Source organism: Oncorhynchus keta, chromosome 5 (genome assembly GCF_023373465.1).
Source record: "Oncorhynchus keta strain PuntledgeMale-10-30-2019 chromosome 5, Oket_V2, whole genome shotgun sequence".
In the NCBI taxonomy this organism is placed as follows: Eukaryota; Metazoa; Chordata; class Actinopteri; order Salmoniformes; family Salmonidae; genus Oncorhynchus; species Oncorhynchus keta.
Window position 1 is genome coordinate 11,684,473 of NC_068425.1, and position 24,369 is coordinate 11,708,841.

Sequence of the window (24,369 nt, forward strand, 5' to 3'; positions counted from 1 at the left end):
CTAAACCTACACTAAAATGCATGCCCAATGGAGTTAATCTCACTGTAGCTACAACTCTGGATCCTCTACCACTCCCACCCAAATTTTCCATTCTTTGTTGTAATCTACGGAGGCAAGGAAACACGGTTGACGATGTTAACTTTCATTACAAACTCACTCACACATCGAAGCAGCATGACTCAAATCTATATCCCTAATGACCAATAGCTCAAGCACTCTTCTCTTTAATTTACGGTGTTTCGCATCATTAGTCAGTGTTTATTATGGAGTAACATCGGCCTATGGAGCAATGTCATTATTTACAATGTGTCGGTTTTAATGGTTTTCAAGGAAAAGTGAACATGTTGGTTTCTTCTTTATGATGCAAATTCATTCAAAGAAAATGAATGGCCTCTTTTTACCCCATGTGACTAATCTGAGTGTAGTAATGGTCTATAATAGAGCTGTACTGGCTGCACTTCACATAGCATTGGGTTGAACTTTGACCCATTCAATCATCACAGTGGTAAAGTCTGGTGTAAATCATATATCTTTATTGATATATAAGTGGTTAGACAAAAAATAGTAATTTAATTCAACAGAAAAAGCAAGCTTCATTTTTTGATCTGTCATAACAATAGGGAGATATCATCATCTCAGTTCAGTTGAAAATGTCAGTGCTACGTTCTCTATACTTGTAATCAGGATATGTACAGTATTCTGCAGGGTTGAGGTCAGTTGTCTTTCAATTCCAGACAATTCAGGAAGTACACTGAAATTCAAATGATCTTAAATGCTTTTCAATTAGGAACATTTGGAATTGTAATTTGGTTACTTTCTGAATTTACTGGAATTTAAATGGAATTGGCCCCAACCCTGGTAACCTGCAGTAGTTTGTCTGATCATTCTACAAAAAACTGCATATTGACTGACAATGCTGCGAGACTACACTACATGGCAAATAAATAAATAAACAGTTGAAAGATGAGCGGTCACAGCCTTGTATCTCCATTCTCTCCCGAAGAAGGCAGGAAATGCTATAAATCTCCTCGGTTAATTGGGGGAGATGAGGGATGTTTAGAGATGGATGTAAACTTAGCTCGTGATTGACAAAAACTTAGTCAGTCTTTAATGTATCTGTGTGTTCAGTATTGGCCTTGGCATTTATGTAATGAGAATCCATTTCAGCCTTGTAAAAATATTAAGTAAACACAAAATATGAACTGCACAAAGACCTACAGATTTTTTGAGGAATAACTTAGGTTGCTCTTTGACTGCATCATCTCTCCTTCTATCTGCACTGACCTCTCCCTCCACATGATCACCCTGTCCCCCCTCACTCTGTCTCTGTCTCTCTCTATCACACACACACACACACACACACACACACACACACACACACACACACACACACACACACACACACACACACACACACACACACACACACACACACACACACACACACACACACACACACACACACACACACACACATCCTCTCTCTGTGTTCCGTCTCACTCTCCTCAGAGGAAGCACTCTCCTTAATCAGATTCCTGCCTCATTGATTATCCTAATGGTGTTCCACAGAGACCTCCCCTCCCTACCCCGGCCCCTTCATCAAGGTCGGTCAGACACAGAGAGCTATGGAGACACGTAGGAAAGCCTTCTGGAGCTTTTCTACATGTGCTTTCAGTCCTTCTGTACATAGTCTCACTACTTTGTTTTCCAGAGGCATGTCTTGTAGGTAGAGAAAGAACACGAGACAACAGCTTTTAGCTTGTATTGCATTTACTTGTCTCACTTCACGTCAAACTCAAATCATCTATTCTAATCACCATCGTCTCCCTATATCAGACCCTTGCCAGACCACACAGGCACAAAAAAGCTGACAAGTAATTCAAATAGACAGAGACTGAGGTCCAGGAACGGACATGTATTTTATTTGTTCACCTTTGTAACATTGTCATGTCATTCACAATCCCTTGTAATTTGCTGCCGGCACAAACAAAATTGGATAGCACTTACATTTCTGTATGTCACTATAGACTTTCATTTAACTGTCACCTGGAACATTGACATATGCTGGAGGGGTTCCGACAAGATTCTCTCCTTTGTCTCCCCACAATTACAGCACCCAATGCAGTCCAGGTGAAGTGCTGGATATATCCTGTCGTTAGCTGTGGCCATGGTGATAGATTCAATAAGCAAGGCTCTGTCAATCTCAGACAGACTCCTCTTCCAGGAGAGAAGCCTCTGGAGTAACAGTAACGTGGCAGTTTAACACAGTTATTTCTGTGCTTATTATAGCATATATGTACAGTACAGGCATGATTCTTGTAGCACTGTGAGCATACATGCATACATTTGTACAATGTGTGTCAGTACAATTAAAAATGTTTTTTTTTATTTGTATTTTTATGAACATTATCATGTAAGCACAGTGAGAGAAAAAAACATGGAAACAAGTTAACTTCTACAGAACGACGGCACTAGGAACCTTTGATTAAAAGACGGCTCAAAATGTAATACTCCTGTCATCAGTGACCAGTCCTAGTAACAACCAGGTAGTTTGGTGGTTACACTGGTAACTTAAAACTGAGAGTAAGATAACTATTTTCCAGATATCACAATATAGTACAACTTAGAAACTTTATGAAACATTCTTTTAAAAAAGGAAGGCAAAACAATGCAACTAAATTCAGATCTCTTTGAAGTCGTCACTAATCCTTCATCCTTCTCGTTCTCCGTTTCAAAACCCCAAAAAATAGGATCTGTTGCGATCCTGTTTTATACGTGAAAAACTTTTGAAATAATTAAAGAGAAGGATTACTTTACACACCTGGCACCCATCCACCCCATAACATCATTTAAAGGTACACTAGTTTTTCCCTGATTGGCTCACGATTTGTGGCTGAAACGTTACACACACACAAAAATAGTTCCATTTATGCCAATCAGTGAGTCTTTTCCTCGTCTTTTTAATATTGCATTTGTCGTGACCCTCCCTCTCGGTCCTCCGAAACCATCAATCAACCATTAGGGCCACACTGTTGATCAGAAATGAAAGCTTCATAGTGCTTCTCTAAGAAAAATGAAAACTAGCTTAATCTTTATCCTTATCTTATCTATCTCGTCCTTTCAAATCCTTGACATGTTGACAGAGCTTGCATGCCCACTCATACAGTAGAAATCTGGCTGCTCAAAATGGCTGTGAACATTTTTAACTGATCTGTAAACTCTTCAGCCAAGGAAAAGAGGGTCCCCTGTGTCTCTCCCCATGCACGTTGAAACCATCTTTAGATGTTTCCAGTTTGTGCTCTTACTCTTCATTTGTCAAAACGTAATTTCTCTGACCTGCACATCACATCACCACCGACCATCAAATCAAAAAATCTCAAGATACCCCAACACTGGGCACACACTGGTCGAATCAACTTTGTTTCCACATAATTTCAAGGAAATGACGTTGAACCAACGTGGAATAGATGTTGAATTGACGTCTGTGCCCAGGGGGGATATTTCCATATACACTGTTATGTAATGTATATCCTACGTTAGCAATTATTGGACATCAAATCACAATAGAAACTACTATTTATTCCATTAGCATTGTGGTTATTCTATTTCAAAAACAAAAAAATAAACACAATTATATCAACAAGCAATATCCCAGACTAGACCAACTAGAGTCATTCACAAAGACAAGAAAATATGTAAGGAAGAAACAAAAATGCGAGCCTTGGTTAAAGTTTTTTGTTGTTCTTGTCTAGAACAGCAAATACTACATTGAAAGTAATTCCTGGTGAGTAATACTTTTTTGTTCTCAAACAATATGTATTTAGGCACGTATGACTGTAAGTCGCTTTGGATAAAAGCGTCTGCTAAATGGCATATTATGTTATTATTATTTTTATTATAAGATGAATAGATTGTGAACACTGTCCCGACAGTCCTTATCATGCATGCTGTGTCACTGTCATCCAAATGTAGTGTGTTTCTCTCCTCTTCTTTACTCTCCTCATCCCTCTATCATATCATTCTTCCAATCCTGCTGGGCCCTGTAGACAGAGTTATTTGCTGGTTGTCTTCATGCTTGTCTTCACCACAGGGAGCTTACTCTCCAGCCTGATCAGATGCTCTGCCACCTGGTCCTCAGCCACCTCCAGGAAAGCTGCCATCTCTGGGGTGTCTACTCTCACCAGCTCCTCCTCCTCTTCATCCAACTCCAGGACAGCAGCCATCTCTGGGGTGTCTACTACTCTTACCAGCTCCTCCACCTCCACATCTCCCTCTCCCGCCTGCAGGGCCTCATTCTCGGCCACCTCCACCATCTCTGTGCCCTCTGTGTGCACCACTTCCACGTCTCCATCCCGGAACTTCTTCACGTGGAAGGTGAAGGGCGGCACGCGGTACACGGTCGTCTTGGAGCGGGCGTAGACAGTGTGGTCGGGGGTCAGAGACTTCTTCAACATCTCCTTGGAGCCCTTTAGCTTCTCCTTCCGCTCCATGTTGGGGGTCATCTTGTTGCCCAGCTTGCCCATCTTCTTCTCCAGGCTATGCTTGGTCTTCTCTAGCTTGTCGTGGGTCTTCTGCCTAGTCTTCTCCAGGTTATCCCTGGTCTTCTGCTTGGTCTTTTCCAGGTTGTCCTTGGTCTTCTGCGCTCTCTTCTCCCTCTGCTCTTTGGAGAAGGCCTTCTTGATGTTGTCCACGCGCGCCTTGCTGGAGCGTTTTATCTTCTCCGCCCGGGACTCTTCGATGATCTCCTCGATCTCCACCTCCTCGTCTGAGTTGAGGCCAGTGAGCGCCGCCTCACCCTCCTCCTCAGGGATCTGCTCCAGCCCCCCTTCCACAGAGCAGCCCTCAGCTGCATTCTCTGCCACCTTGGATGACTTTAGAGAGGCTTTAGCGGCTTTATTCTCATCCTGTGAAGACACAAAGGAGAGAGTGGATGAGGTTAGACAACAGGAAGAGTCAACATACAAGATAAGTATGAACATTTATGTTTAAGGCTCCAGTTAGGGTCAAAAGAACCACGGCAGATCCTGTTTTGCAGCCAGCTGATAGACTAGGACAGTATTACATATTTCTTTACTCTGTTTTACCGTTTTATATTTTATTTGTTTTCAAGCATGAGTTTGCAAAGACAATATTAAATCTACCTCATTATATATCAGTGCTCTGAGGGAGATAAGCTGTTCCCATCCTAATGTGTTCATTCATAGGGAACCATGTGTTCACAGAATGGGATTTGTCCAATATATATATATATACGCACATTTTCAAATTGACTGCATGATTATAGAGATTATATTGAAGTGTCACGTTAAAGCCCGAGGCAGAGAAAATGAATTAATATCAATTCATATGAATGTGGGCTCTGAGATGGAAATGAAATTTGACATTTATGTGTGTGATAAATTATTCATATTCATGGCTTGCCTCAGATATGTAACTTTATATTTATCAGTCGCATAAAAAAAATATATGAAACATGACTGCTACTGGTGGCCAGCCCCATCTAGTGGTCATACAATACAAACTGACCAAGACTCCAAAATCAGTACAGACAATGAAATACTGTCCAGCCAATAGCACAAACTTTCCATATGTACCCTAGAATGAATGACTACAATACTTTAAATAAAGTCTGCCTGAAACCTCTGTTTGTATGTGAACCTGCAGACTGTGACTGATGTAACATTTGAGAGTGAGAGACTTTAGTCAGATTGAAAATCACACTTCGTCAGCAATGGGTTGTGGAAAAATAAGTTTAATGGTTGAGTCAAATGTCTAGTTATGTGTTTCCCTGCCGGTTGTGTGACAACCACACCAAAGGGTTAGGTTATGTAATATAATTACTAAGATGAGTTGTAAAGAGGTAGGACTACCAGTGACATTTGAAAGGTTGTTGGTATCCATCCTTACACTCACTAAGACTGAAAAGCCTATTAGAGAGAAAGAGAGAGAGAGAGAGAGAGTATGTATGCATGAGATACACCAGGAGAATATTTACCACAGTTATCGCAATGATTCAGCGAGGTAGGAGTGTGCAGTGAGGTAGTTTACCAATAGCAGGAAATGCTTTTGTCTAGTTGGCTCAGTATGCTAGTTTCAATATTTGGCACCATACAAACCTGTATCACATGCTCTTTCACAAGCTGTTGGTGATTACACTTATTTTGTGTACTGAACATTTACCAATTAGTTTGGCCGAGAAGACCCTGACACTAGTTTATAGTATAACCAAAATAACGCAAATGTTCTCAGTATTTCCAATGGACTGGATCATACAGTCTTGCACTCCATCTAGAGGACAAGAAAGTTCTTGCAGCCGGTAAAGGGACGCCCCATCAGATAAGGCATTGTCTGTTCCTAAAACCAGTACTTCACACTGACATTCACAAATACTCACACACCTAGCCCACCTGTCCAAAACTTGACACCTATGCTTCTCTGACAGCTGCCACTCACTCAGCGTCTCAGTGATTTTTTTTCTCTCACAGCGTTAGAGAAATGCTGTATTGCTGAATATCCACTGAGGGAGACCAGGAATATGCAGAGGATGTTATCCCTCCTATTGCCCTATGCTAATCCTAGCATACCCCTCTGACCCTGCAACCCATAGAGATAGCTATGTCTTTGTTGTCACTGCCCCGCCCTGTCCCATCATAGCACTGCTCACGTCACACATCACACTTAACACTTTCTACTGACTCTATGCACACTCATAAGACATAATATGTACACTCACACACTACACTACACTACACATACACCCTTTTACACTCAACATATGCTGCTGCTACTCTGTTCTTTAATTTACTCTTATTATTATCTATCCTGATGCCTAGTCACTTTACGCTGCCTTCATGTACATATCTACCTCAAATACCTTATTATTATCTATCCTGATGCCTAGTCACTTTACCCTGCCTTCATGTACATATCTACCTCAAATACCTTATTATTATCTATCCTGATGCCTAGTCACTTTACCCTGCCTTCATGTACATATCTACCTCAAATACCTTATTATTATCTATCTCCATTCTTGTGCCTATTCACTTTATTCCTGCCTTCATGTACATATCTACCTCAAATACCTTATTATTATCTATCCTGATGCCTAGTCACTTTACCCTGCCTTCATGTACATATCTACCTCAAATACCTTATTATTATCTATCCTGATGCCTAGTCACTTTACCCTGCCTTCATGTACATATCTACCTCAAATACCTTGTTGATCCGGTACTGGTACTCCCTCTATATAGCTCCATTCTTGTGTATTTTATTTTATTCCTCGTATTAGATTGTATTTACATTTGACTTTCACTCATTCTGTAAAATTCTATAGTATCACTTATCTCTTCAAGTGTCTCTTGCTTCTCTATCGCTCTCTCTCTCTAAACTCTTTAACCCTGTCTGTCTCGACACTCTCTCTGTCTCTGTACACACTGTCCAGATATAATGTTGGGAAACTGGCCCAGTCCTGATTGTCTGAACTGAGTCACCTTCCTCTCTCCCCTGCCATGTGTGTGTGATCTCACATTGAGAGCATTGTGGGGAATGGGGATAGGTCGGCTTGTAATCAGGGAGTGAAACAATCACAACTGAGTCTGTGTTATCTGAGGGTTGGTGAGCTCATCTCAACTTAGTTTTTTTTTTACTTCTAAGTTTTTTTTTTACCCCAACTTCGTGGTATCCAATTGGTAATTACAGTCTTGTCTCATTGCTGCAACTACCATACGGACAGGCGAAGGTCGAGATCCGTGCGTCCCCGGAAACACATCCCAGCCAAGCCGCACTGCTTCTTGACACAATGCCCACTTTACCCGGAAGCTGCACCAATGTGTCGGAGGAAACACAGTACACCTAGCAACCATGGCAACCGTGTCAGTGTGCACTGCGCCCGGCCAGCCACAGGAGTCACTAGGGCGCGATAGGACAAGGATATCCCTGCCGGCCAAACCCTCCTCTAACCTGGACGACGCTGGGCCAATTGTGCACCGCCTCATGGGTCTCCCGGTCGCGGCCAGCTGCGACAGAGCCAGGATTCGAACCCAGAATCTCTGGTGGCACAGCTAGCACTAAGATGCAGTATCTTAGACCACTGTGCCACTTGTGAGGCCCCATGTTTGCTTTGTTTGTTCTCCATTTCTCTTCCTCTGCCTAAAATAAAACGCTCATCTCCACTGTCATTCCCCTTTCCCTGTCTACTTTGCAATGTGTCGCGTAATCACACTGCTTATTGATTCCCAAGGCGATGGCTGGGGGAGATAATCCGTCCGTTAGCTGGGTTTGGCCTGTTGACAGAGTTGGGCATAATTTTAGGCACTGCGATGGAACAGATCTGTATCGCTTTAATCAACTAATTCGGTCAGGAACTGCCAATGTAAAAACAATGCCATGGCAACCCGTCACAGTAATAAGGTTAAAGGTGGATCTTTTTTTTTGTGACACATGAAAGCAGGTTTGTAATGTTTCTTTAACATCTCATGAAAGGTGTACTCATTGTCCTCTCCTACCTCTCCACCCTGCTGTTACTTCATATTAAATCGTTCTTTATCATTTGTTCCTCCCTGTGTAGGTGTACTCCCAGAGCATCTAGCCCTCCTCCACCTCAATTAGTATCACTTTCCTTTCTCCCCTTGTTATCGTCAAGGCAACAATCCCTTGACACTTTCTATTTGCTTCATCATAGTTCAAACAAGCAGCTCGGGATCACAGCTTGTGCAAAGCCAAGGCTTTTTGTGATAGCTTTCATTACTCTTGTACCGGGGGAGATGTGAGTGTTTTTTGCAATGATGAAATACATTTTAAAAAGTACTTGACTGGAGCAGCGTGCACTGTTAAACAGGATAATGTGATGTTCAAGCCCGCAACATATGTTCTGAGACAAATTGACTGGAGCAGCGTGCACTGTTAAACAGGATAATGTGATGTTCAAGCCCGCAACATATGTTCTGAGACAAATTGACTGGAGCAGCGTGCACTGTTAAACAGGATAATGTGATGTTCAAGCCTGCAACATATGTTCTGAGACAAATTGTGATTTTGAATTCCGTACTTTGGTTTATTCTGGCATACTGAACATCCTACCTCATCACTGCCAGGCAGATATTATGTTCATACGTTTCATATACTGTATTTTTGCATCGGCATTAACCAATACCACACCCTTCCCCTTATTAATCCTTGTGCTGGTCTGACGTTCACAATGGTACTAGTGGAACCTATCATAAAATGACCATCGCTTCCTTATCTGGTGCTGTGTCCTACTCTGCTTGCAGTGTGTGTGTTTATTTCGGGCTCGCCTTTCCCTCTCTCCGGATTCCATCCACCATTCCCTGGATACTAGCCACTGTAACATTCTGCCCCCTCCCCTCCTAGCCTCTCCTCCCAGTCCTCAACAGGGCAACAGATAAACACAGGAGCATGTCACCACGGCAACCACCATTGTGGAATATCGCCCCAGGTGGGGTGTGAAGATTAGCCTGATAAACGACTATGGAGGATGATGACACCCCATCGGAGGAACTACTGTACTAAAATGCTACGGTACGGTGTTCTATGGGACAGATTAGATTCAGAACATAACTGTCATCATCATACTAATATCAACAGTCTTGCTATAGCCAAACAGTACATTACCCCTAAGCAGCATGTTGGCCTGGCCTACCACTGATTCCATTGGGGGGATGTAATAAGATGATGGGTGCCTCGCCCACCTCGGTACAATGCCACATAGAAACTGAGAGAACAAATTGAGAGGGCAGAGTTCTCTGATGCCAGCCAGCCACTATGTCTAGACTAAAACCCATTAAAAAGCTCTTTCCCCCAACCAGCCCTTGGTTCTTCCAGAGTCAGACCCTGTTGACTCTCAGAACCTTCACTCAAAGCCTCACTGCAGAATAACAATCAGGAGCTGTGAAGTCTGGAACAGGAAGAGGCTGCAGGCAATGGAAAAACTGCTCAGCCGGGCATTCTGGGGAAGTCATCCAAACGTAGGACGCTACATCATTGAGGGCATCGCCATCTCCTGTGTCGAGGTGGTGCCCCGACGCAGCCTGATTGAAATCATGTAGGAAAGGAAATGCACGTCTTCGCAGCCATCAGTAGCTCTTCCTGTGTGTGATTAATGAGAGAGAGAGGGAACGGAGAGAGCACGGAAATGGAAACTCCATGAGTGTCCCTGTGTTACCCTCCTCTCTCATCCCACTCTAGCCGTGGAAAAGTCTGGTCTACATGTGAGTGTGTACGCTACTATGCTTGAAGGAGTGCCTGTGGAGAATGTGGTTTGTTGAGTGTGTGTGAGTCTTCACAGAAAGAAAGAGGGAGCTCTCTTTTTAATGTCTCTTTCTTTGCTCGGCTCGAAAGGGAGAGTGGCCTGGGGGGGGGGTTACAGCTCATGGAAAAGCTAGCAGATGGAGGAGATTTAGCACCGGTTACACTGTGTGTCTGTGTCTGTCTGTCTGTCTGTCTGTCTGTCTGTCTGTCTGTCTGTCTGTCTGTCTGTCTGTCTGTCTGTGTGTGCGCGCGTGCATGCGTGTGTGTGTGAGAGTGAGTGAGTGTGTGTGCGTGCGGCACACGCATGTTTGTGTGTATGTGGAACAAGAGTGTCTGTAAATCTCTATGTGCAATACTGTGTGTGTTTGTGTACAGTGTGTGTTGGCTATGACAGTGTATCCTATGCAGGGTGCTGAGACCAGGCAAGTCGACATCTGTCTATTGCTCATGAGTCGTCTCTCTGAGGGAAACACTCCCTAGGAGGTATTCTGAAAACACGCAAACCAGCCTGTGGCCCAGAGAACACAGTAAACAAGTCATGCATTCTACTGACTGAGACTGAAATAACAGAGAGAGAGTGTGTGAGAGAGAGAGAGAGAGAGAGAGAGAGAGAGAGAGAGAGAGAGAGAGAGAGAGAGAGAGAGAGAGAGAGAGAGAGAGAGAGAGAGAGAGAGAGCGTGAATGAGAGAGAGAGAGAGAGAGAGAGAGAGAGAGAGAGAGAGAGAGAGAGAGAGAGAGAGAGAGAGAGTGAATGAGAGAGAGAGAGTGTGTGTGTACTTATTAGAGAGAGAGAGAGAAGGAAAATTGAAGGTACAGTGGTAAGCAGGCCACTTAACATATAATGTCCTGCAGTCCCCATCGATGCTACATGAAGCCTATCCTGTTTTGGCACCTACTATTAAAACCTTAAAAGGCTTTCTAGTTTGGTTATTTTTCTCTGAGTTTGAGTGTTCTGCCTCTGACTCATAGGCACTGCGGATCACTATTAAGCACACACTAGTTGCCATGGACGACAACAGAGCAAACAGTTGTCCAAACCACAGCTAAAAACTACAGCAGCTATGGCTATAAGGGCACTCTTTCGTCTCCTAGCAAGCCCAGGGCCCCTTTTCTACAACACAAAGCTACACTCTCAGACTCTCTCTCCCTAGACATCAGTCACAGTCCTATGACATCAGCATTTTATAATGTCAATTAAATAAACCTAATATTAATGTCTGTTGGTCTTTCATGACCTATCAAAAATGTCATGTGGATTTGATAATTGTTGTAGATAAGGAATGTCACAGACCAAATTGTTTTGTAAATTTCTGTCCATGCCCTTTTGGATGGAACTGAAGGTTTTCACAACAAAAGTTTTGGGAATGTAGATGAGGACATGTTTGGATGACATTAGGATTGATGCCAACCCTTTACTCTGGTACTCTCCTACATGCATCAGATATTTCACAAGAACAAGAGATGAAGCCTAGTGAGGTAAGAAGTGCTACTTGGGTTTTACTAGGCAATGGACATCTACCTACAGATGTAGGATCTTAATATGAGCCACTTCACTACAGCAGGAAAATAATCCTTCAGCAAAAGTAAATGTGAATTATTATATGGATTATAATGAATGTAAATTTTTTTGTAGGGGTTGATACATTTTCCGATAGGGAATATCAAGTCTGACATTTTAAAATTACAATCCTTTTTAAGCCTTGAATATACTACAAGTTTGCATTTCATGCTGTGCAGGAAAATTCTCAGTAACAAAAGCGCAATCAAATTAAGATCCTACATCTGTTATAAATGACCTCTACTACCATCTTAATCAGATGCCCGTGACCTCCCTCCCCCATTCCTCCTGGGGCAGAGATGAGAGGCATGACTCGTGAGTCACCCTGGCAGCTGTCTGATCCTGTCTAGCCCCAGTCTGCAGTATGCAGCTGTGCCTTCAGCTTTCACAATGACCCATCTGGGGCCCTTCTACGACAGGAGCAGAGGGTGGAGGGTAGTTATAAACATGGTGCTAGCAGCTGATGTACTACAGGCTACTGTACATTTCCGTTGATTAAGCCTCCTATAGGTATAGTATTTTGGGGCTCAACACATTTAACACACGACTATAATGAGAATCGTTATTTACAAGAAGCTGTTACAGAAGGGAGTGGGGTAGTCTATGCATCCCAGCTCACTATTTTAGTTCAATTAGACGCAGCCAAGGCACAGAGATCAGGTTCTCGTTCCGTCTACCTCGAGCATCCTGGGGAATCCTCATGACCACCATCATGATGCAGTTGAGGAGTACAAAGGGAATTCTGTGCAACACGTTTTGCTCCTCTCTGATCTCACCATCCCACTATGGCAAACAATGTAACATAGCCCCACTGTGATGGCTTCACATGAAATGAAGCAGTGGAAATACACTCTACACCTTTGCCACCAGGACCTCTCCCTTTCCAAACTGAATTCCAGACAGCCAGGTTGAAAAAGTTCCCTGTATTCTATTTGGGCACAATTGTGGTGTAATGGTACATCTGGTTTAACACTGGAAGGGAGTTCCTTGGGGTTTCTTTCAGAGCTATGTGTGACCTCACCACACAGGAGTCTGGCAGGGATATATCCCTTTCTAAGGCTCAGCCAATCCCCTCAACCTCTCTCCATGACTACATCCACTGGAATCCCTACAACTACAACCACTGTCAACATGGCATCCCCAGCCATCATGGAACCTTTGCCTTTCCACATGTTTTTCTGTAGGATTGGCACGCCTGACTCTCTAACGTAGTGATTCTGTAATGTCTGTACTGAGATCTGCTCCCAGCGTCTAACATTAACACCAGGTTGACAGTTTAGATATAAAGTCTGTATCAGATCGCATCGGGCTGTAGTAATGATTAATGGAGCCATCGTTCCTGCCTAATAACATAAGACACACATCAAGCCATTAATCCTGCGTCATGTCAGTCTGCCTTTTGTTCTAACTGTCTCCACTGCGTAACTGATTCTGCTTTATCTAAAGGGCACATCCTTGGGGAAGGGAGAGGGATGTTTTAATGGGAAAAGTTTGACATTCGAGGAAGAGCTTTTGTTCTCAGCCTTTGTCTGCTCGTCAGGTGTGCGGCAGCCTCTGTTTTGGTTTACACTATCAGACCATCCCTGGAGTTTATTGGGACAAACACCATCCAAAGTGTTCTCCTTCCCCTCGTCCACCTCTGGTGGAAGGTTATGCCACCCGAGACGACTGATTAATGTCCTATTATGAGATATGTCAGAGTTGTCAGAATCTCTACCGCTGAAGTTCATATCTCATAGTTGACATCAACATACCTGTGTGCGAGGCATGAGTTCTATTACCTGCACTTAAATGTCTTCCCTCTCAGAGAGAGAGGTGTTAAGTAGTTCTAGGCAGTGGTGTGTCTTAATAAGGGTGAAATATAGGAAGAGTAATAACAACTAAAGCCAGTATCAAACCCTCCATCCACCCACGAAAGCTCCTTAATAAGAAACCATTTTAAAAGCATGATCAGTCTAATGCCCTCTGTGTGCAGTCTGCTAGTTTAATAATCAGAGTTATGAGTGGCCATAACCCACCCAGTGCCCTACCTAGATCTCAGTGACAGGATATAACTCACAGGCCAGCGCCAGGAACACACAGTCCGAGCAGCAGGCACATGTCACCAGCTAACACAGCTGCACCTGGAACTGCAGGACACACTCTCTGAATAGAAATATGTTATGCACTGTGTTTTGATGTTGACATCTGAATAGCCGTACACAATCACAAAGACACAGGTGTGCACACACAGAGATACAGAAACATGGAGGCACATCCACACACACACACACACATACACTGACACCATCGTTCTGTGCTGCTGCCGGTGGCTAAATCAAGTCTCCCTCTATGAAACAGGACCCTCCGCCATTCCATTCCACATCGTTGCAAGAGTATTTATAATCAAAGCACCAGAGCAGATTTTCTTTTACACGGTTTCTGAAAAATTTGGCTGAGTTATTACGATCTTGACAGTGGCCTTTGAAGTAATGGCTAGAGCGTAGGCTAGAACGTACAGTAAGTAACATGTTTTCAGTGGTTGCCTCAGATCCCACAATTCTGTTGACTGGAATTGGAACAAAATATCTGTTGACCAACCCAGGAACGTTGAGTGGCAGATGGACAGGTGCCCTGACCTTTAGCTTGCCTGGCAAATCATGTCTTCTGTTGTGGGAGCGAGGCCTGTAGTAAGCCAAGAGGGCAGTGGGTGGTTGAGCCCAGTGTAGACGTCTGGGTCATACGAGTAGTTCATGTTTGTATATCTTAATAAGTGCAGCTCACAGTGACTTCATCTGGTCCCCTTAATTTGGTCCTCAAGTGCAAGAGTAAAGGCTTTGACCCATACACTCGCTCACAAGTACACACATGCACTCATTGACAGGATGAGAGCTGAATTAGCTAACGGGCAGCAGGAAACAACAGTCTTGTGGGTCTGCGAGTCAGACGACACAACAACAAGTGATGCTGTTTCCCAACAGGACCCCACCTCTCGCCCCCAACAGCATCAAAATGAGTCCAGTGTGAACCATGCACATTGTTAACAATGCTGCATGTGCTCCAGTTGTAAAGTCTACTGCTAATATATAAATAGGCATGGACAAAGAGACACACACTACAGTGGTTTCAGGGTAATATACTGTGTTCAGTTTGGCAGTGTCTGAGGGCCACTGGCCTCCAGCCTCAGGAATAGCAGGGGTCCTCTTTCTGCTGCACATATCGCACTGGCAGTGATAAAAAAAAACCTGTACGCAAGAGTAACACTGTCTATCAGCCAATCCCTTATCAAGCCTTCACACAGCCATGACACCCAGATACTAGCTATGAGACAGATCTGTCAACCTTCATGAGCCCATTGATCTTTGTAAAGAAATGATTAGAAGGAGAATAGCTTTTACCACTGGGTGTGATAGGGTGGAGCAGGGGTCTTCAACAGGTGGCCCATCTGTTTGCACTTCATTCTGTCAATTTGCAGTCTACAAATGATTATAATTATGTTCCGTCCCCCAGATCATCCACTCAGAATCTAGTTGGGGACTCTAATGGTAGAGGGAGGTGTATTGAAAGACAGAAGAGAGGTGGATAGAACCACTGCCGCTGGGGGGCATATGTAGTCGGGTTTTAGCGGCACACTGCACTACCACCAGACCAGACCACGGCAAAGCCCTCCTAGATCTGACAGAACTGTGTAAGCAATAAGGCTGAAAGTCTACCAAGCTCTCTGAGTTATTAGGTGGAGCTAAATGATTGAACCTATCCAGTCATGTCTGGTATATCTGTTTCTATATCCGTGTCTTGTGTTAGGGGCCAGGGGTTGATTTGAAAGCAGGCATACATTGCCTGATTACATTACATACATGATACTGTGATGTGAAACCTATGCAAGTGCACCTATCGCAGCGCTTTTTGATCTTTCCCAAGTATAAAAGGGAAAGAAAAACAAAATGAATGACAGCTCAGTGCTCTTGGCTGAACTCATCCTAAAGCCAGAACAGATATGAGAGAAGAGAGAGATAATCATTAGAGGAGCACAGACTGCTACACTTTGCCAATAGATACAGTCCATGTAGCTAGCTAGCTCCAGGCTGTTCCAGTCTGTTCCTGGGCCATGATAAAGATGGTGATGATGGGAGGGAGAGCCAACAGAGAGAGCCTGTGGTTTGGAGTGAATTCAGGCTGTTCCAGTCTGTTCCTGGGCCATGATAAAGATGGTGATGATGGGAGGCAGAGCCAACAGAAAGAGCCTGTGGTTTGGAGTGGACTCAGGATGTTCAAGGAAAACCCACACCGGAGGAAAGAAGAGGAACATTTTATTTGACGCAAACATACAAGAATGTAGGATCTCCTTGTCAAAACGAGGGCTCCCCCTTTTTCCTGGCATATTATGGCTGTGGTCTTCCTTCTGTTCTGTCCATACAACATTTAGGATCCCCTGAATACCCGGGCAGACATCTTAGAACAAAAATAACAATAAAGTGAGTGTAATTAAGGTGAAAGGGCATGAAGGGATACACTTCAAATAAACTGTACATGAACTGTACCAAAGCTGATATAATACTCCTGAATTTGCACTCAACATAGAACATAACGCCATGTCAGTGTGTCATTCAGAAATGTGAACAGTGCGGGAGAGGGGCAGTCAACTAACGTTTCACACACGCAAACGCACAATGAACCTAGTATTGAATCTCTCGGCCAGTGTTCTACAGAAGAGCTGACACACAACAGTGAAATGTAGAGCCTGCCAGACATCTCTCCACAAGCTGCAGGAACCGGAGGGGGTGTAGGAGTATGGATGACAGGAGAGATTGACCCGGAGGGGAGTGAGAGACAGAGTGAGGGAAGGTGGGAGATTCCAAGGGGATGACTCAGTGCCAACTTGGTCTGCTGTCTACCTCTCCATTCCCCTCTCTCTCCAACCTACTGTACGTTATCATCACACCCCTCCCCGGTTCTCCCACAGTGATCACAGTGAGTCTTTGGAGGACTGGTTAGTCCCCGACTAGACCATAGAGGTGTCACAAGCTTGAGGTAATTGGTTCTGAAGTGCTGCCATGTTTGCCTGGGGTTGGGGACAGAGACTGGGGGAGACAAGCTGTAACTGAGAAGCTGGATGTCTCCTGTGATACAGGACTGTCACTGTCCCCTGACTCCGTCCCCTGACTCCGTGCTAGAGCAGTACAGGGATGCTGAAGAGACTCATCCATCATAGACACACATATCCTCACAAAGTATGGTGATCTTGAGTCTTCAATAACAGATGAATGAGTGGACTGACAGTTTTAAAAAATAAAGCCTAACCGACCATGTTAGTTTTCTGAAAAACAGAGGCAGTGAGGCGCTGGTGTCGTTAGTCACACAGCACATGGGGCTGAGTTGGTGAGCCAGTGATGGCTGCACCATGGGAGAGTTGCCAAAACTATATTGTGTATGTTCAGGCTTGGGGTACCGTTAGCAAGAATTCTGCTAGTGATGGGTTTTTCCCACAAGCCCTCAGCTTCCCTGAGGCAAGCTGGTACCGCTGTATGGGACTGGAGTCTCTTTCTGTCGTATAGGTCCCTTGACGGGCCCTGAGCCCGCTTGCAGAAACTGTATGAAGGAGTCCAAACTCTATTGGAGGAAGGGCAGCTCCACTGCTCTCGGGCCGTCAGGTCAGTTGACCTGAGAGGGCGGGAGAACGTGATCGTAATCTCAAGGATCTCCGTGAGATGAATCTCATCGTCATCCTCATCATCCCCTAACTCACCCTCCCCCAACACTACGTCATCAGACAGTGAGGGGAGGGAGTCAAGGCTATCCACCATGACCTCGCCCCAACTGGGCTTAGTTGCGGAGAGCTGGGCCTCAGCTATCGCTGTTGGCTCAAAGACAAAGAGGGGCTATTGAGATACAAGCACGTTTCAGACCTTTTCTCGTAAGCACTCCGCAGTGCTCACAGGACTCAGGGTCCTCGAATAGAGGATGGGAATCTTTCCTGCTTGACCTATGTCACCCAAACACACACACACACACCAACGAGCTGAGAGCGTTTGCCACAGAGACAGTGGGAAGGAGTGAAACCTGACTCAGAGCCAGTGTTGATTCACCATGCTGTCACTCTCTGGCCGAGCTCCTCCGGTATCCTTTAACCCGACACCATGCAGTTGCTGGCAATAAATAGAGCTGGGACTGAACCGTGTAGGACTACGGCAACATGAAGGCCACAGTTTATACGACTGACTACTGGTAGAGTCACAGTTCAGACAGTTACAGTGGTGTGGAGTGGAGTCACAGTTGACAGTTCAGACAGTAACAGCAGTGGCATTCACCATTCTGAAAGTATATTCAGTAACATAGGGGTCAAAGTTCATAGAGTAATATGGGAGTCAAGGTTAACACAGTCACAGTTCAACGGTAAGTATTAGTTGTCTTGAATGGCAAAGCACAGGTGATGGAGAGGATGAGGAACTAAATGTGACAGGAATTTTCAGCTCCATCCATGGCTTTTTTGGAACTTGATTAAGCATGAATTTAGGGAAATGACAAGGCATCAGTAAACAGAGAAACCAAAAAGTGTTGTAATACTTTTCACTTCACATTAAGTTGCTCCCACGCACACAGACTGTAAAAGAAGTCAGAATGCCTCAGACAGAATCCAGGACTGGGCGATTTGAGCAGTGTGTCAAACAGCAGGGGGGCCCTCCTTTACTGAGTTAATTTATTAAGACCGGCCGTCTCCGATTGGGTTCCTGCTAAATGCCAATAATGTAACCTAGTGCCACAGTGGACATTCCAGGACAGTGATCTGACAATAAGACCGCAAGCCAATGTGGTCTTTGGTAATCACTCTTCCCAAATATGTCAATGTTTTATAAGGCATTATACTGACCTCCTCTATAGGCATTTCTAAAGATTAAAATACAAAATATATCATTTAGGCATTAGACAAAATGTATTTTCCAAATAGGTCCTTCCTCTGCTTTCTTCTCCTCTGGTTGATATACTGTACTGCAATCATGCCAGCTAATAAGAGCAGAACTGAGTTCAAATACAATTTAAAATATCTCAATTACTTTCACATGCATTCAAAGTAAGTAATCAGATATATTTTCTTTGAAAAGACAAGTAGTTTAATATTTTAATGCATTTGGAAATATACTTTAAAAGTATTTGAAATACTCAAAAACACTTACTCAAAAACACTCCCATGCATTTAACACAGGTATTTGAAAATAGTCTTTGAAATAAGTATTTGAAAACGATGTCAAATACAATTTGGCAGACTATTTGGTTTTTACAAATAACCATTAAAATACTCAAATAAAAGTACGTGTTTTGGGCTGTTTATCGGAAAATCCTCAAATACACAGAAAAAGTATTTGAAATACCAAATACTCAAAGGCACATGTATTTGTAGCCAGGTCTGAATAGGAGACAAGACATCACTGAACTTGCCCCCTGCCAGGTTGCAAGCTACCAAAAGTCTCGCCCTGCCATGAGGCTGCCAGCTGCAAGCCATTAGACAGACATTGCAGCACGCAAGGCTAAAAAAACACCAGCCCGTGGAGTAGCAGGCTGCCACAGAGAGAGGGGCTGTTCAGACTCAACTCTCTGCCACTCATTCACACTCTCTCCCTTCCCTTTCCCTCACTCATCATAACGGAATCCCTCTGCTTGACTAGGACTTTATGTATGTACACTGGAGTGGTGTGACTGGGAGGTATACAGCCTGGTAATCTGTAATTAGGCTACTCTATATTGAGACACAGGGGAAAAGTACCCCCGCTGGTTGCTATGGAGAGGGCAATACAAAGAGACAGCCATACATGTGAGGGGGGAGCGTAGGAATGCATACCAGGGCATACTCAAGTTTATATTGAGCATGAAACAATATATGTACTGTATCTTCACTCACTGTATACACTCAGGTAAAGCGAAGCAAAATACCCCCAAGCGCATACTGTAAACAAATCAATTATAACTCTGGAAATCAATGGTAATGCAGAAAGTGAGTACAAAAATACAAATGAATTAAAAGAAACGCTTTGAAAGCAGCTTGGTTAGCCCTGCGAGGAGCAGTAGGCTACAGCTACTTATAGTAGAGTAGAGTTGACTCTTTCCACAGTTCTATATTCACACAGAGTTATTGTGGGTTTTCCAGCCAGTTAGGCCATGATGAATAGGCTGCATGGCACCGCTTCAGGACTAAAATGACGTCTTCATCTTACACTGTGTTGAGGCTTTCAACTATCTGTCACAGTCAGTCGTCATAGGTCGGGCGTTGGTTTAATCACATGTGGACCACCGGTACTACTGTGTTTATGGTGTCATCTTATGATTTGGTCCCACAGGTCTGGCTTTATATAGCATGAGCCGCATTGGTCAACCATGAGACACTGTGGTCTGGGAAAGGTCAATGAACTCACTCCACGTGTCATTATTCATACAAACTACCGCACTGAGCAGACGTCAAATCAACATGTATTCCACGTTGGTGCAACGTAATTTCATTGAAATGATGTGGAAACAATGTTGATTCAACCAGTATGTGTCCAGTGGGACTAAGATGAGTATCACTACTAACTAACACACTTAACATAGATAGCCAATCTGTGCAATATGATTTCTTGTTGGTAGACATTGTTTGGAGTTTTTCAGAAAGGGCTGAATCCTAAGTTGGGATATATGCACGTAACTCCAATGTTGAAATCTTTGACATTATGTTTTAGTAGAAAGTATAAGTTACACACACACATCTCAAATGATAAATTACACCATCGCATCAGCATTCGGCTCTCAAGAAAGAGCTTCCTCTCCTGTATCAGTGTTTCTCTACTCCAGTCCTCGAGTTCCTCCTAACACATTTGTATTGTTGCCCCGGACAAGCACACCTGAATCAACTTGTCAACTAATCATCAAGCCCTCTAATGAGTTGAATCAGGTGTTTTTGTACGGTCCTACAGCAAAAATGTGTACGGCTGGGTTTCCTCGAGGTTCGGAGCTAAGAAACACTGGTCTAAATACCTCACTGGTCTAAATACCTCACTGGTCTAAATACCTCACTGGTCTAAATACCTCACTGGTCTAAATAACTCACCGGTCATGGAAAGCCTGAGGCCGAATAGCTTTGGCCAAGTATACCAGCTAGAGCAGTACCAGTTTAGGGTAAACTCATCCTTGAGTGAAGAGTCACTCACTCTGGTGAGAGAATGTTAAAACAGTTGCTGTAAAGTTATAATAAAGTTCAGAGTGTATTTCGCACCGGCTCATGATTTCCCCATGCATTATGTAGAATTCACCCAACCCTGTGGTGGAATCTAGTGGTCTTGTACAAGGTTTCTCCACCTCACATCTGAAGCAGCCTACTACAACCCACTGTTACAACCTACTATACACAAGAGACTGTGTATCCATCTTTTAATCCACTCAAACACTGATACACTGCTAACACTTTCTAATAACTTTCATGGATAAGCATTACTAAACTACATATATGCTACCTTCATTTTTCCACTCTGTTACCGCAGAGAATTTTCCTGCGCAGCAGAAAATTTAAATTGTATTCTGTTCAAGATTTTTTTTAAGTTTGTAATTTCCACTTAAAACATGTCAGACTTGATTTATCCTAACTAAAAATGTATCAACCCCTACAAACATGTCCATTAATTATAATCCACATATTAAATTAACATTTCCTGTTCCAGCAGGATTATTTTCCTTAAAAAGATAGCACACCTGTATTCAGACTGGCCTCAGAGCCCGTTGGTACGAATACACACCCCTCCGTTTCCCACTCTCACCTGGTAGATGAGAACCTTGAAGTGTCGTCTCTTGAGCAGCTCGTTCTCGTTGCTCTCCAGCTTCTTGATCTGACCCGCCTGCTTCTCCAGGTTGGTGCGGACCGTCTTCACGTTGACGCTGACCTTGCGCACCTTGTCCAGCATCTTGTTGACGGTGTTGGCCGTGCCAGTGTGGCTCTTGGACAGCTTGGCCAGCTCTCCCTGGATGCAAGAAACAGACTTCTCCATGTCTTGCTGTCTGGTCTCCAGCCCGTTCTGGGTCTGTTGGATCTGGTCAACCACCCCGATGATCTTGTCTAGCAGAGTCAGCACCATGACCCCGTTGACCTGCGCCTCACTCTTGGTGCCCGAGCCCAGCACCAGGTCCACATCTTCTGAAAGGTCGTCTTCATCGCTGTCGGTGGCGGGCTGGACCGCTGCGGCCACCAGGGACACCTCCTCGTCGTCGTCAGACACCTCGGTCAGAGTCACTCGCCCCTTCTGCAAGCCTGCTGGATCCGCCATGGCTGTCAAGTCCAAACACACACCGCTCAGCTCTCACGCTCACTCAAGATAAAAATAGACGACCGGGAGAACAAACTTTGAGGGGCCACCCTGACCAAAACTCTAATCCAAATACTTGTCCTTTCTATGAAGGGACACTTCCACTTCCTTGGTGTTTTTCCTCTTCCCAATTTCAAGTCTACTTGTCTTCTTGCTGTATTTCTTTTCCTCCTTTTTTTCTTATTCTCAGTCGTCTCAGTCTTTCTCTCTCTCTCTATCTGTCTTTGTGTCTGCCCTGGGATGCTGGCCAACCAACGGGAGTGGAGCCTCTCACTGCTGAGGCATGTGTGTCCTGACTCAAATGACAGGACTCCCTATGATACCACCTAGTCAAACTTTTCCTTTCCTACAGCCGGCCCCCAGTCCACCCCACCCGTCCCCCTGCTCCTGGGGCTCCACCCCATCCCCTGCCCAGCCTGAGGGTATAAAAACCCCAAGCCCTTGTCTCCACCCCTAGTGGTTGGGCAGAGCCTGGCAGACCCCGCCCCGAAGGGGTAGGGACTGCCAGAGGGGAGGCAGGGGAAGGAGCCAAACATGCACACAATGGCACAAACTGGCACAGATTAAGTGCAAGGTTTTAAGCTCCCGTCACTTGCATAATTAATTTAATCAAATCTGTAATTTCAAATATCATACCACATGGTTGAGTCAGAATAGAGTTTTGGCAAACATGTTCTATAACTGGGAATAGAGCCCAACAGTGGAGGTGTCATAATACCCATAAAACCTAGCGGTCAAACAGGGAAATGGTTCCATTCGTTTTCCCACCATACATTTTTCCCATAGGTAATTTTAGAAACATTTAAAATAAGAGATGTGCTTCGTGTAGGCTTCAATATGTTATATTTACTCTCAGATTTGAAAATGCTAATTAGTATCAAAGTAGACATCATGCAAGACTACAAATCAAATCAAATGTATTTGTCACATACACATGGTTAGCAGATGTTAATGCGTGTGTAGCGAAATGCTTGTGCTTCTAGTTCCGACAATGCAGTAATAACCAACGAGTAATCTAACCAACAATTCCAAAACTACTACCTTATACACACAAGTGTAAAGGGATAAAGAATATGTACATAAAGATATATGAATGAGTGATGGTACAGAACGGCATAGGCAAGATGCAGTAGATGGTATCGAGTACAGTATATACATATGAGATGAGTATGTAAACAAAGAGGCATAGTTTAAAGTGGCTAGTGATACATGTATTACATAAAGATGCAGTAGATGATATACAGTACAGTATATACATATACATATGAGATGAGTAATGTAGGGTATGTAAACATTATATTAAGTAGCATTGTTTAAAGTGGCTAGTGATATATTTGACATCAATTGCCATCAATTCCCATTATTGAAGTGGCTGGAGTTGAGTCAGTGTGTTGGCAGCAGCCACTCAATGTTAGTGGGGGCTGTTTAACAGTCTGATGGCCTTGAGATAGAAGCTGTTTTTCAGTCTCTCGGTCCCTGCTTTGATGCACCTGTACTGACCTCGCCTTCTGGATGATAGCGGGTTGAACAGGCAGTGGCTCGGGTGGTTGTTGTCCTTGATGATCTTTATGGCCTTCCTGTGACATCGGGTGGTGTAGGTGTCCTGGAGGGAAGGTAGTTTGCCTCCGGTGATGCGTTGTGCAGACCTCACTACCCTCTGGAGAGCCTTACGGTTGTGGGCGGAGCAGTTGCCATACCAGGCGGTGATACAGCCCGCATTTGGTGACAAGCCGAATTTCTTCAGCCTCCTGAGGTTGAAGAGGGGCTGCTGCGCTTTCTTCACGATGCTGTCTGTGTGGGTGGACCAATTCAGTTTGTCTGTGATGTGTACGCCGAGGAACTTAAAACTTACTACCCTCTCAACTACTGTCCCATCGATGTGGATAGGGGGATGCTCCCTCTGCTGTTTCCTGAATTCCACAATCATCTCCTTAGTTTTGTTGACGTCGAGTGTGAGGTTATTTTCCTGACACCACACTCCGAGGGCCCTCACCTCCTCCTTGTAGGCCGTCTCGTCGTTGTTGGTAATCAAGCCTACCACTGTAGTGTCGTCCGCAAACTTCATGATTGAGTTGGAGGCGTGCATGGCCACGCAGTCGTGGGTGAACAGGGAGTACAGGAGAGGGCTCAGAACGCACCCTTGTGCGTTGAGGATCAGCGGGGTGGAGATGTTGTTACCTACCCTCACCACCTGGGGGCGGCCCGTCAGGAAGTCCAGTACCCAGTTGCGCAGGGCGG

General features: G+C 44.2%; 1 protein-coding gene across 1 annotated transcript; it reads right to left on the reverse strand.

Moving 5' to 3' along the window:
• Positions 1–1,900: 1,900 nt before the first annotated feature.
• On the reverse strand, positions 1,901–22,488 carry LOC118370827 (caveolae-associated protein 1-like). The gene is made up of 2 exons (XM_035755993.2): positions 21,589–22,488; positions 1,901–4,904 (listed from the first exon to the last, which is right to left on the reverse strand). Exons 1-2 carry the CDS (start codon positions 22,090–22,092, stop codon positions 4,053–4,055), a joined length of 1,356 nt encoding a protein of 451 aa, XP_035611886.2. The 5' UTR covers positions 22,093–22,488; the 3' UTR covers positions 1,901–4,052.
• Between the last annotated feature and the right edge of the window lie 1,881 nt (positions 22,489–24,369).

Bases quoted from the DNA above. Each gene is read 5' to 3' on its own strand.
- LOC118370827 (XM_035755993.2), bottom strand. From the start codon at position 22,092: ATGGCGGATCCAGCAGGCTTGCAGAAGGGGCGAGTGACTCTGACCGAG. The intron at 4,905-21,588 runs GTGAGAGTGGGA...GTGTCTTCACAG, and splicing joins TCAAGGTTCTCATCTACCAG to GATGAGAATAAAGCCGCTAA.